Source organism: Caloenas nicobarica, chromosome 1 (genome assembly GCF_036013445.1).
Source record: "Caloenas nicobarica isolate bCalNic1 chromosome 1, bCalNic1.hap1, whole genome shotgun sequence".
Lineage (NCBI taxonomy): Eukaryota > Metazoa > Chordata > Aves > Columbiformes > Columbidae > Caloenas > Caloenas nicobarica.
In genome coordinates this window covers 66,513,862-66,527,603 of record NC_088245.1, presented here as the reverse complement: position 1 = coordinate 66,527,603, position 13,742 = coordinate 66,513,862, and the positions used below count along the sequence as shown (strand labels likewise).

Sequence of the window (13,742 nt, the reverse complement as noted above, 5' to 3'; positions counted from 1 at the left end):
TAGTCAGTTTAAGCAAAGTCAGGAGAAGTCTCCTTTTAAGTTGGTGCAAAAGCTGTTTGGAAAGGTTATTTACATGTCTGACATTCAGTTAAATCACTGCAGTATGTTTCATCCCTAGAAAGAGCAGCTATCCAGGTGAAACTTGGGCTTCTTAACCATCTTTCCTTATCGCCAAGCACACCCTCAATTAGCAATTTACTTTCATGACAGTTCTTATGATGGACAGAGGGTGATTTGAAAACTAAGTAATTTGTTTTGCTTCGTTCGCACTTGTTAAAAACTGGACATGCGTCGACAGATTTCAGGGCAACAAGGATTTTCTTGTATTTTGTAGTCCATTTGGGATTTAACATGAATTCGTGTTCAGTTTTGGGCCCCTCATCATAAGAAGGACATTGAAATACTAGAGAGAGTGCAGAGGAGAGTGACAAAGCTGGTGAGGGGCCTGGAGCATGAGTCCGATGAGGAGCAGCTGAGGGAACTGGGGCTGTTTAGCCTGGCGAAAAGGAGGCTGAGGGGAGACCTGATCGCTGTCTGCAACTACCTGAAAGGAGGTTGGAGCATGGAGGGAGTTGGTCTCTTCTCCCAAGTAGCAAGTGATAGGACAAGAGGAAATGGCCTCAAGTTGTGTCAGGGGAGGTTCCGATTGGATATTAGGAAAAAATTATTCACAGAAAGGGTCGTCAGGCATTGGAACAGGCTGCCCAGGGAAGTGATGGAGTCACCATCCCTGGAGGTGGTTAAAAGGTGTTTAGACGAGGTTCTTAGGGACATGGTTTAGTGCTAGAGTTAGATTATGGTTGGACTCGATGATCCTGAGGGTCTTTTCCAACTGAAATGATTCTATGATTCTATGAAGTGATATGAAACAGGATGGAATATCTGCTCTGAACTTCATCAGCATTTCACCTGCTTCTCGGTTTTGGACTGTGTGCCTGTTTTTAGATCACGTTCCTGTTTCCAGTCTGGGATTTTACTTCCCCCCATTCCAACACATGCCCAGGTAGCAAGTCTCCTGATGGGCCCATCTGTACATTCCTGAATTTATGAGTCAAAGCAGCTTTCTAGATTTCTACCACAACAGCAGGTTAGAGTTTCCCAGTTCTTTTCCCAGATGCTGTTCCAACATTACGTCTTGCACACATGACTTTCTAGCTGTTTGAGGTACTTTTTAGGGCATGGGTTAGATTTTGAAAGATGGTGAGCAGGACTCAGCCCATGCCAACAGCATGACAGTGAGCTCTGCCAGTGATCTTTAGTGTGCTATATTAATCGCTTGCTGTGGTAGGTAGAGGGACCTTCCACTAACCCTGATTGAGCTCCAGTTTGGTACCAGGGTAGCGCTCCCTGATTCCTGTCAGTTTACCAAGTCAGGTCCTCAGCAGGCCTTGATGGATTTTTAAATTCTACATCACCTTGCTTCTTGGTCACTGTTGCCATGAGGTTTTCCTTTTGCTGCCCAAATCATCACCACATGTTTTTCTCAGCTTTCCCACTCAGATGACATTATCACGGATGTCTAAGTGATGCTAGTTTTACAAAAGAAGCATACAATACTGAACTGTGCTTGGACAGACTGCTAACTGCAGTTTGATGTTGGACTTCTCACCACTAAATGTTATAATAGATGCTGATAGATTCTGTAGGACATATCAAATGCAAGTCTTGTCCTCCCAACTTCAGCGCTACCCAGAGTCTTCTACAGGGAAATCTGGACTCTCTTTTAACAGTTTTTGACATACCCGCCCATGGAATGCCCTGGAAATACCTACCTTGCAGCTATTCCTAGTTTTCTGGGGTCCTCAACCCCCATTCCAAGTTTGATTTTGACTGACAGAGTAAGACAGTAAATTAATACTCTTCCATTAGAGCTGGTGCTGCTTGAATCTTTGGCATTTTCCAGAGATGGAGCCTCTGCTAGAGGGTATTAGCCAAGTTTTCCTCATCTTTCACTCTGGGTGTTCCTCTACTGTGACATTCTCCTTGAACATTACTTTCACAGAATTGTGTTCCTACAGAAACTTGGTACAACCGCAGGTGTTTAGCAAGTCAGATGAATTCAGATTTCCTATAAGAAAAAGGAAATGAGGTTCATAAGAGCCCATAAACTTTCTATTATGAAGCAATCTGTTAGCCAGCTGTCTGGTTGCAAACCACAGGTTATATTACCAGCGTTGCTTCTTCCTGTCTCTCACCTCTTAAACCAAAGCTGTCTCAGTGGACCTCCTGTGTGGCAGCTTGCTCCCTCTGGCTGCTGGCCATGAAGGCCTACCCGAACCATCTTCCCAAAGCTAGCCATGGTGGTGGAGGATATCAATGACCCCACAATGACCCCAGTTACTCATTGCCACCCATCTGACAGAACCTCAGCATTACTCTTCATCCACTTCAGTGCAAAACCAGCTGCTTTGCCTTCACCTGGCTGAAGTGAAGCATCTGAAGGGATTGTAACTTAATAAGCCAGCTCTTTCCGTATTGCTGATCTATGCCTAGATCTGTGTGTTGAACTTCCCTCTTGGTACCACACAGTGGTTAGGAATTTGTCTGGAAGCTGGCTAGGGCAGCATCTGTATCACAGTAATGCTTCAAAATCAGTGATAGTAAAGTCAAGGGGAAATGAGGATGTGTGCTGATGGTGTGCTGTATTCCCACCTCCTCTGCTCCTGTGCTGCTGCCACATTTCCTGAAAGAACACCAACATTTCACTGGAGTTCTAGGGAGTTGCAGGAGCTTCCTTAATTTTCCTTGCAGGATCTTGTTGACAGGGAGTGCTGAATGGTTTTTCACCTCTCTCCCCTCTTCGCTGCAGAACGAGCCAGGAGGAGGAAGCTTCGTGAAGAGCGGGCCTGGTTGCTGGCGCAGGGGAAGGAGCTCCCCCCTGAGCTTTCCCACTTGGATCCCAGTTCTCCTGCCAGGGAAGAGCGAAGGACCAAGGACCTGTGAGTATGCAATTGGGCATGCAGCTTGTGGGTGCATCAAAGCTTAGGTGGGGTACAGGGAGGAGAGGAGTGTGGTCATTCACAGGAACGAAGAGGGAGAAGCGAGGCTGGAGAAGAGCGAGAAGTAAGATGAGAAACATCTTGATTTGGTCCACGCTAGAGGAGTGTTTGTGATGAGGCCTGATTGTCAACATTGTGGCACTGTGCGTGGGGTGGAAGGGAAGATAAGGTATGAGAGCATGTGTCCTCAGGCTGCATATTCACTGTCACGTTCCCTGTTACAGCTTTGAACTGGACGATGAGTTCACAGCCATGTACAAAGGTTAGTCCTCCGGCCCCAGCTTCTCCCATTGCATGAAATGCTCCTCTGAGCGTGTGTGTGTAACCGTTCACCTTTCTTTCGTTCCTGCCAGTTCTAGATGTGGTAAAGGCTCACAAGGACTCTTGGCCCTTCTTGGAGCCTGTTGATGAATCGTATGCTCCCAACTACTACCAGATCATTAAGGTATGGAGGCAGAGTGGTCCAGCCAACTTGGCAGATGCACTTTGACTGCAATGAAGTTTTTTGGAAGTGTTTTGAAGTCTTGGGGGCTATGCTACCCTCACAGTCAAACTGCATGACGCCAGTAGTCCCTTCTAGCCTAACTAGTCAAAGAAACCAAAGATGAGAGGCTGTCTCTCAGGAGAGCAGCCTCTGTCCCTCATCCCCTCTCTGAGGAAGCTGGCTATGCAACTTCATACGCCCCGCTATGCTTGCTGTAACTGGAGGTTTTGGTGTGTTTCAGGCCCCTATGGACATCTCTAGCATGGAGAAGAAGTTGAATGGAGGTCAGTACTGCACCAAGGAAGAATTTGTGGGCGATATGAAGACCATGTTCAGGAACTGTCTTAAGTACAATGGTGAAGGAAGTGGTAAGAGCAGTAAGATGCTGTTTGTCTCTTTCCAATGCTCAATCAAAGCAAGCAGCGATCATCTTCCTACTCATGAGTACATGATTTGTGCTTATTCTCTTCCAGAGTATTTTTGGGAGGACAGACAAAAGAGGAGGAGCTCCTGAGTAATAAGGCCTGGAGTTTTAGTGAGGTTTTTAGGACAGTTTGGTCATGCTGGATTGGGGCATGGCATACTAAGGGACTCTCATGTTGGTAGAAGTCTGGTTTTTTTCTGAGCTAATTCCTTTGTTTGCTTGTGTGTGTGTGTGTGCCCCTTTTTCTCGTAATATCTAACACAGACTTTGAAAAGCATCGGAATCTCATTAGCTCTCAGTGCCTGTTGAGTAACACTAGAAAGTGAATGAATCAGGCTTGTGATCCTTTGGATGGAAAATGTGATTTTTAGGTTCCTTGGCTATTGAATGAACATGAGTCTGCAAATGGGAAACCCTGGGTTTACTTGTCACACCAATTAAAATTCTGCATGTTGCTTAGGTAAGAAATCAGATCACATATGGTGGGTCGTCACTGCAGTCTGTGTCTCACCAGCACCACCTTGAAAGAGAAAATAGTTAGAGCTACAGGGCTTGTCACTGTGGGCCCCAGGTAGAAGCATTCCTGAGCTGCCACTGGGAGAGCTCCGTTTCCCAAGGAACTTCTGGGTTAGTTTAGTGGAAACAACTGCAAAGTCATTTGCTTCAGGCCCTTGTCATTAACACCTCTCGCATGTCTTTTCCTTCCTATCCACTCCAATGAAAAGTAGGAGCCCTTCTGAGCAGAACTGTCATGTGGAAATGACACTGGTGTTGGCAGTAGCTTTCATGTCAAGGTCAGCAAGTGCTTTAGAAACCATACATGGAGGAATATGTTTGCTGATCTTCCTCTGTCTACAGCAGAGACTTGAACAAGTCCAAGAAAAACCTCTGAGTGTAATCAAATAGCATTGCTGGAAGTTCACATTTCTTCTCTCGGCACTCTGCTGGCTAACTCTGCAGGTCTCACATCTCTGCAAGCAGAGGTGGTGCTTCTCCTAATGCAATTCTTGGCACTATGCTGGAACACTGGGTTAGTGCTGACTGTGCAAGCCGTGCTGCTAATGGTACTTTGTCATGCCTGTGTGCCTGTCCTCTGGTGGGGTTACTGAATGAATAAGTTCTTCCTCAAAGAAACTTCTTGGAGGGGAGATGATTTACCTGATGAGGCAAGTCTGATGTTTCTTAATTGTCTCTCTCTAAGGCTCTGTCCCTGATATTCTTGGGGTTTTTTTGACTGCAGAATATACCAAGATGGCTTACAACTTGGAAAGGTGTTTCCACCGAGCAATGATGAAGCACTTCCCCGGGGAAGATGGAGACACAGATGACGAATTTTGGATCAGAGAAGATGGGAAGCGGGAGAAGAGGAGCCGACGGACTGGCCGCTCCAGCACAGGCAGCGTTTGGACTCGGTCACGAGACTCAGAGGGACCAGGCAAGAGGCAGCAACGCCTGGAAAATGGAGGAAAACCTCCACCATATCGAGCTACTTCCAGGGCTCCAGCTTCTTCCTCCTCTTCCTCCTCCTTCTCCTCATCCTCTGCAGAGGATCCAAGTGGCAACCCAATGCAGCCTCCTCGAGAAGTGGGCCCTTCCAATGGGCGAGGTTTCCCTCGCTCTCTGCAGTACGGTGGCATGCCCAGCTCTGTGCCACATCCTGGCCAGATGGTAAGGAGTGGTTTCTGCTGTTCTTCACCCATCAGGCCTGCGGAGGGAGGGATGTAAATTAATGGAATGAAGCTCTCCTGTGACATCTCTACCACGTGGCAAGAATCCTTCCCCAGAGATTGAGGGTCAGAGCTATGGTTTCTGCAACTGAAACTTTTCGGCCCTTAGATTTAAACTGGTACAGTTCAGTCTTACTGGGTGTCCATTTAGCTTTGTAAGGAAACCAGTTTTAAGAGTAGTTGGGGATGGAAAAGTAGCTACTTTTGTAACTGAAGGCTGTTCCAGGTCACCACCACACTAGCTAGGAACAGTCTCCTAACGTTTTCCATGGTCAGCATGTCCCTGTGTGGGCTTGGGCCAGCCCTTGCTCCTCCAGTTCTCTTCTCTCCTTGGAGAGTTACCCCATTGTGCATGGAAAACAGTCACATTCCCTTTCTCAGCCTCCAGATTATGATGCTGAACAAGCCGATCTTCTTTTGACTCACTTGTTAACAGATGCCTGGTAACCTTGTGCCATCTGTGTACTACTGCATTTGATTCCTTGAGTATTTATAAAAGCAGTAAACGAAACCAAGCACAAGGCCACCCTGGACTGAAGCAGTGACCTCCCTTTAGCCCAGCATTTCTTCTCTGAACACCATCTGTTCTGCCTCTCCACCGGGCTGTTCCTCACCCGACATTCACTGTCTTCCATTTTAACCGGTGATGTCTTGTGGTGTGGTATATCAGCTGCTCCTTTGAGATCCAGGCTACCCCTTACCATTTTAGCTAGACATCAAACAAAATTTTTAGAGTGCTTCTTGTGATGCAAATACTGGGAGGCAGTAGGAGAGCTGAAGGCAACAAGTATTTTGAAGGAAACCCAGCACATTACCTGGTTGTCCTGCTCTCATGCTCCTGTGGTCCGCTCCTCTACTTGGAGTGAACCACTGCTCCATCCAGTCTTCTTGGTTGTTCCCAAGGAGCTGGGTGGCAGGTGAGTGCGTCGTGACCTGCGTGCAGGGACGTGGAGCTGGGGCGTGAGGGTGGCTTTGGCAGGGGAGATGTGTCACATCCTAGGCAAAAGACTACGTGTTTTTCCTGGTATGTACAAAAAACCTGTCTGCTCATCAATGTGCTTCCTCCAGCCTCATTTTCTCCTCACCTGCAGCAGCTCTGCTGCTTTTCTGCGCTTCACAAATTGTTTTATTTCTCCCTCCCACACCCTTCCCTGTCCCCCAGAGACCAGCTGTGCCAGGAGCATTTGGTCCCCTGCGTGGATCAGATCCCACGAAACTCTATGGCTCGCCGCGAGTGCCTGAGCCCCATCCCGGAGAACCGGTCCAGCAGCACCAGCACTTTGCCATGCAGGTAAGAAATGTCGCAGCCAAGGGGACACAGGTTCCCTCCGCTCCTTGGTGCGACGGCTCTCACCGAGACTCACCCCATCTCTCTCTCTCTCTCTCTCCCCCTCCTCCCCAGCCGACCGTGGGACTGAACGAGCACCGCGGGCACAGGCTGGCTGCCCCAGAGAAGCAGACGTGTGCAGGACCGACCCACGTCTCCAGCCTCGGCCCCCGGCCGGGCACCCTGCAGCTGGGGCGCGTCAGTGGCTCCCCATCTGATGCCATCTACCCGCCAGCCCAGTTCCAGCAGGGCTTCCTCCCCCCGAGGCACAACGGGCCCCCCGTGAGGCCGCCAGAGGGCTCTGAGGTCCCCCCAGGGCACATGTACCGGCCCTACAAATACCTGAACCGTGCGCACCCAGCTCTGTGGAACGGCAGCCATGGCCCTGCCGGCCAGGGTGCCATGGGGCCAGAGGAGAAGTCACCCATGGGGCCGGGGCCATCGCTCCAGCCCCGCGGCATGGGTCATATGATGGACCCCCGGGCCATGAGGCCACCGCTGCCTCCCAGCCAGTGGACTGAGCAACCAAATTTCCTACCTCACGGGGTGCCTCCCTCAGGGTATATCAGACCGCCTGGGAAACCCACCAGCCAGAGGATGCCGCAGCCGCCAGCCACTCTGTTCGGGGGACCGCCTCAGGTGCAAAGAGGGTGCCAGGGCGGGGACTCCATGATGGACAGCCCGGAGATGATCGCCATGCAGCAGCTGTCCTCCCGCGTCTGCCCGCCGGGTGTGCCTTACCACCCTCGCCAGCCGCCCCCACCGCACCTCCCCGGACCCTTTCCCCAGCTGGCTCACGCTGCTTCCACTGCTGGCGTGCAGCCTCCAAAACCCGTTGTGGGGAACGGGAGCTCGCAGGAGCTGACCGGTCAGACCATGAAGCCGGAGACTAACCAAGGTAACACCTCAAGCGCCCACCTGCCAACACGACAACCTGTAGGGTTTGACCTTCCCTGCCTGCATCTGTTACCTGCATCCCCCTGCTCGCCTCCCTTTTGCTTGCTACCAGGCATCCCTCCCCCCTGCTGCACCTTTTCCCCTGCCGGGGCAGACCCTCTGCCAGCTGGTCCATGCTTGCGAGGTGGGCAAGGGAGCACCCCTAGGCCAGCTTTGTTGCTTTTGGGCTCCAGCCTCGTAGGGTCCCAAACGTAACTGTCTTGCAGATGCACAAAACCTGTGTCTGCAAATGTGGGTTTGTTTGGATTTGCGTCACTAGAAAAGCGAAAAGTATTCCCTGGCTTACTGGAGTCAATTTTAAACAGTGACTGAGGCTCAGCAACAAAAGTACTTTTTTTTTTTTCTGGAAAATAATTAAATTATTGATTAAATAGTTGTGGGACACACATTTTTTAAGTGTGTCTTTTTATTTTTTAAATCTAAATTGGAATATCTTTTCTGCTCAAGCCACTGCTTAGATTTTTCTAAGATTATTTTGTTTCATTGTAGCCTGCCAGCGGTCCGGTATGTCCCAGCTATACCTGCAAGCTATCAGTTTGCCATTGGTTACAAATGCAAAACATAGTCTGTAATGCTTCTAGAGATCACTTGGAGCTAATATAAAAATGAAATCTGCAGAGGGTTTGGTAAGCAAAGGAGATGTCATGTGAATAAAGGGTTTAAACACACTCCTTTGAGTATATGTCAGTACGGCTTCTCCTCTGAAATGCACATGTGTCTCGTGAGCTCAACATCTCAAAACCTTCATGCAACAGGACTGTCAGAAAGCCACTGAGCAGCTGTGTCTGTTCAGGTGGGGTGGCAGCACGTCATGTGCGCCATCACAAGTTTCTTTCTAGTTGAATTTTATTCACTCTAGCGGGTAAATTGGAGATCAAAAAAGACCCTTAAAAATAAAACAAACATAAAGTAGAGATCAAAAAATCCCAGAGATCAAAAAAAAAAATTTTTTTTCATTAATTCTAGCTGGTAAGCTAGAGATCAAAACCCTTGCGTCTTTTATCAATCCCTCGTGTGCCTTGCACTAAGAAGAAACTCGTTCCTTGTGTGGCATTGCTTAAGTCATCATCATTTAACTGTGCAGGATATAGAACAGAGTCCGGGGGAGGACGTTGAGTGATTGCAGGGCAGAGTACCTGCATCTCCAAATCACAGTTGGTTAAAATACGGCTGTGATCAGCTCTGCAGTATCTCTGTGTGTGGTAGTGCTTCTGCCCAAGCTGTGGGCAAGTGGGGTTTGTGGACTAGAAGGGGCAACACAGCACGAAATCTGGCTGCTGTTACCCTGGCTTCTTTGCATGCTCTCATGTGGATCCTGCTGCATTTCCCAGCTCTGTCTCTCCATTAGGCAGCCTCTGCACACCCGTGTGTCAGACCAAGCCCACATGTGCAATGTTACCCTGGTGGAAGTGTGACTTATCAGTGGCTTGCAAACTGTAGCAGGCCTGTGTCTCAAGGGTTCAGTCCACGCGTACCATCTTTCCAAGAGAGGTGCAACCTCATGAGGAGTTTTTAAAAGAGCCCTTTTAAAAGAAGGAGCCAGTAAAGATCACCTAACTTTGCAAAAATGTACTTCAGAATTGCTAAAGGTCTCTGAATGAAAGACTGTGTGATAACTGTGGGAGGGAGGCCGCAGCCCCACAGGAAGGGTGGTGGTCGTGTTGCCGTGCTGCGACAGTCCTGTAGGGAGGTTTGAGTAGAGGATGGGACATGGTAGGCTTTGGAGTAATTACAACGGAAAGACCTTTGTGTCTTCAGAAAGTCACTCCTTTTTCTCTTCCGTTTGCACACAAGTGGGGTGCTTTCCCCATCCACATGTTAGAGACTTGTTGGACAGAGCTGCCCAGCAACTTCGGGTCAGCAGTAAAGAGTGCTAAAAGGTTACCTTGGTAGTCCTGGATAAGCTGGCAGGAATTTGGGCAAGTGTGATTAGACGTGTGCATGTCAGGCAGGGAGGGCTGATTTCCGAAGTTAGGCTGACGTATGACCTTTCCCCCCGCTCTCTCTTTCCAGTGGAGCCGCCGGCAGGCGTGGACGAGAAGGCTCAGTGCATCGGCATTCCCGACGGCACCTACACCAAACTCCTACCTCATCCCAAGCCCCCGCTGCCCATGGAGTGCACCAGGCGCGCCTTGCCCCTGGACGGGGAGGGGGACAGCTCTGGTGTGAAGGCTGACCTGAAGGCAGGGCAGGGCAAAGGCACGTGGCCAGCGGAGAGCAGCTACGCTGGCGGCCCGGGCTGTGCAAGGGACCTGGTGCCTGCCTCCGAGAGAGGGGGTCCCCTGCCCGAGAACGGGGTGGCGGGCGAGGGGCCGGCGGGCAGTGCCGAGGGGAAGGGGCTGGCTGCCAACCTGCTGGAGAAGCCCCTCTGCAGTGGGGGGAAGGTTCTGCCCGAAGCAGCCGTGCCTTGCATGGGGCAGGGCACCGGCCTCCCCGGTATGGACGCCAGTTCCATGGGTGCTGCCCCCAACCAGTTCCACCCTCTCTACATGCCTGGCCTGGAATACCCAAATTCAGCCGGTCGGTACCACATCAACCCGGGCCTGCAGGGGTTTGGCCCCATGATGGGGGGGAAGCCTCCTGCCTCCCACCCCCAGCATTTCCCCCCACGGGGTTTCCAGCCCAGTAGCGCCCACCCCGGCGTCTTCCCCCGGTACCGGCCCCCCCAGGGCATGCCCTACCCCTACCAGCCGCAGCCTCAACCTTCCTACCACCACTACCAGCGACCGCCCTACTATGCCTGTCCGCAGGGCTACGCAGACTGGCAGAGGCCTCTGCACCCCCAGGCCAGCCCCAGCGGGCACCCCACCACCCACCCACCCATGGCCAGACCCCCCTTCCCGGACCGGGGGTCCGCCGGCGGCTTGCAGGGCTGCGAGGCGCTGAGCACCGCCCTGGCGTCTCCCAACCGCATGGACGTAGCGAGTGCCAAAGAGGTTTCTCCGAGCGACGGGCAGGATCTGGGGCCTGAAGATGAGAAGTCCGAGGAGTCCCAGGAAAGACCGGAGAGTCCCAAAGAGTTTCTTGATTTGGACAACCACAATGCAGCCACAAAGAGGCAAAGCTCGGTGGCAGCAGGGGAGTTCCTCTACGGAGCCCCCCCACCGCATCTGGGTTCAGGGATGGCATTCGGTCCATCAGCTTTTCCTCCCCACGGGGTGATGCTACAGACTGGCTCTCCTTATGCATCCCGGCATCCTGCCAGTCATTTCCAGCCCAGGACATATGGATCGTCCATGAATGCTCACCTGTCTCATCATCCAGCCTCCGGCCAGGCCAATGGCCTCTCTCAGGAGGGACCCCTGTACCGCTGTCGAGAGGAGAACGTAGGTCACTTTCAGGCCTTGCTGATGGAGCAGAGAGGCAGTGGAGGTGGCATGGGGGGGCCACCCCAGGACTTGTATAGACCCTCGGGGTAAGATCATGTTTTCTGCAAGAAGGCAAAGCGGGAGGGGGGTGATGCCTGGGTGACGATAAGTGTTGGATATCCTTGAAAGGATGGCTTGAAGTCAGAGGAGATGGCAAACGAAGTTGAAAGGCTAATGGGTGATTCTTAGGCCCTTGGAGTAAGAGGTCTCTTGAGCCGGAGAGTCTCATTGCAGCTCCTTTAAACAAGTAGCAATTGCTATCATGGAGACCTATTAGCCTGTCCCATCCATCTCCACACCAGTGCTTTGTTTTATCTGACAGTGTTTTTCCAATGTGTCATCCAGGGTTGTGCATCTCTTAACCAAATGGACTCTTGGCATTTTCTTTGCAAGAATTCTATTGCATCTTTCTCATAGTGGGGCAGAGTAGCTAACTGAAGTGGAAGTTAGCCTCTCATTATGAACTTCTTTAATGTTGCCCCTTTTTTTTCCCTTCCTCTTGCTTTGCCCTTCCTCTCTGTCACAAATTTCCCTCACAGAAAATTACTTCTCACTGAAACTGTGCATATCACGTTTTATTCCCAAGTGGAAAATTCTGCTACTCTAAAAGGTCCCTGTTCAGATTTTATAAATATGCTTTGACTGTTACTGTTTCGTCAGTGCCACCATGACAGTCCTTCTTCTAGTATTAAGGGACCTCAGCTTACAACTAAGCAATTGGGGGAGTGATATGGATTAAAGGTTGTATTTTGGGAGGAAGCTGGAAAGAATACATGAGATGCATGCTTGTATGCGAATGATGTATGTATGCATTCAAAGAAGCAGACAGGATTTGCTCTTGATGTTCATGTGCTAAAACTCTCTCCATTCAACCTGGCTCCAGAATGCAAATGCATCAGGCTCAAGTTCCCTTCCCGAAGATGCCTACGGCAACCATGTCCCGGGAAGATCTGACGTCACAAAAACCATCAGTGTTGCCTCTGGATCAAGTAAGAGCTGTTAGAGCAGAGTTTAAATGCGAGTCTTTCTTTTCCACTGGTTAAAGGAGTGAAGGGTTTGATGAGAGTGGGAAGCACTGGAGGAAGCTGGGAGGTGAACTGCTGCTATGCAGAGGAGTTGGGGATGTCTCTGTAGTCTTAGCTGACTATAAAATGCAACCTAGGCAGAACAATAGTGCTAGCTTTGAACTCGTTGCATGCAACCATGAGGTTATTCCTTTCTAAAATTGCCAGTTAAAGCCTCCAACTCTTGTTCTTCCTCTTCCAGAGCTAGTCCAAGGAAGGAAGGACCTCATGAAGACGAAAGCCACACGTGATTTGGACAAGGGGGAGGAGGGGCAGGCCTTCCTCCCACCCTCCCCTCGCCCGAGCAGCATGTAGCTTCCTGGGTCCGTGGAACACGGTGCCGCAATGGCTTTGGTGTTGGAAACCTGGAGCGGTGCGGGGCCCCAGCAAGCCGAGCAGCTGGCTCGCCACCAAAGGGCGAGCATCGCAAACTAGTGGCTTTCACTGACCGGAGACTGCGTCTCGTTCAGGGTTTGAGGGATTTTTTTGGGTGGGGAGGGTGGGGGTGGGGGTGGAAACTTTCATTGACTGCTAAACTCAGGTATATTTTTCAGGGTGGAAGAGGATGATGATGGAATTTTACTTGTAGTATTAACGTGTGTGTTTTGGAGCTGGATCCAGTTTACAGAATTTAACCTGTTGCCTTTTAAAATAAATTTCTGTTGTTGGTGAATGTATTGTACATAATGGGGGAGGGAGTGGGCCCAGCTTGGAGTGGGCTTAGCACTGGAGGAATCCTTAACTGTTTACAATCATATCACACTGAAATCTTTCAGGATAGGGTGAGGGTTTGGGGGGAGCAGAGAGAGGCGAGGGAACATGTGATGGATGACTTGCTGTCCTCCTCCCTGTCATGTGCATCTGAAACACAAGCCAACAGTTGGTTGACTTTATAGCAGGAATTGCTCAGGAGCATAACGTATCCTCCTCTTTCTCTTGTCTTCTTCCTTCTTCCCCTCTCACTCCCACCTCTGGATCCAGGGCCTGAGCGCACTTCTAGCTCCTGTCATCATGGGGGAACAAGGAAACCAGGACCAGGAATTGAAACTAGGACAGGACACTCATGACATTGTCCCTTCTGCTAGTATAGAACCCTTCTCCTTGCCTTTCTGATAGGAGAAATGTATGCTCTAGAAAAGAGAAAATGGCATAAATGGTCATCTTAGACTTTTTTCAGTGAAACCAGTGGAGTAGCACCTATCCAGTAGAACAAATATTGTGTAAATCTGTCTTGCCCTACTGGCTGAGGAGGGGAGCCAAGTCCCCCCTCCCCCACCACCTTTCTTTCTCTGTCCCTCATCTATATTCACTTCTTAGCAGCAGCAAAGCAGAAAGTACCCCAGGGTTCCTGACCGCTCTTGGTTGCCTGTGGAAGAGGACCATGAGGCCGCT

General features: G+C 50.4%; 1 protein-coding gene across 3 annotated transcripts in view; it reads left to right on the top strand.

Moving 5' to 3' along the window:
* Positions 1-12,824, top strand: part of LOC135987872 (chromatin remodeling regulator CECR2) — a 99,989-nt gene extending 87,165 nt beyond the window's left edge. For 2 of the 3 annotated variants that reach the window (XM_065633136.1, XM_065633118.1), the window contains 10 exons: positions 2,810-2,939; positions 3,224-3,261; positions 3,353-3,444; positions 3,725-3,851; positions 5,148-5,575; positions 6,797-6,925; positions 7,037-7,859; positions 9,932-11,333; positions 12,170-12,275; positions 12,553-12,824. In XM_065633136.1, coding sequence (XP_065489208.1) covers positions 2,810-2,939; positions 3,224-3,261; positions 3,353-3,444; positions 3,725-3,851; positions 5,148-5,575; positions 6,797-6,925; positions 7,037-7,859; positions 9,932-11,333; positions 12,170-12,275; positions 12,553-12,558 — 3,281 coding nt within the window. In that variant the 3' untranslated portion in view covers positions 12,559-12,824. The remainder of the gene's footprint in view (positions 1-2,809; positions 2,940-3,223; positions 3,262-3,352; positions 3,445-3,724; positions 3,852-5,147; positions 5,576-6,796; positions 6,926-7,036; positions 7,860-9,931; positions 11,334-12,169; positions 12,276-12,552) is intronic. The other variant, XM_065633127.1, reaches the window with a different exon arrangement.
* The last annotated feature ends 918 nt before the right edge of the window (positions 12,825-13,742 follow it).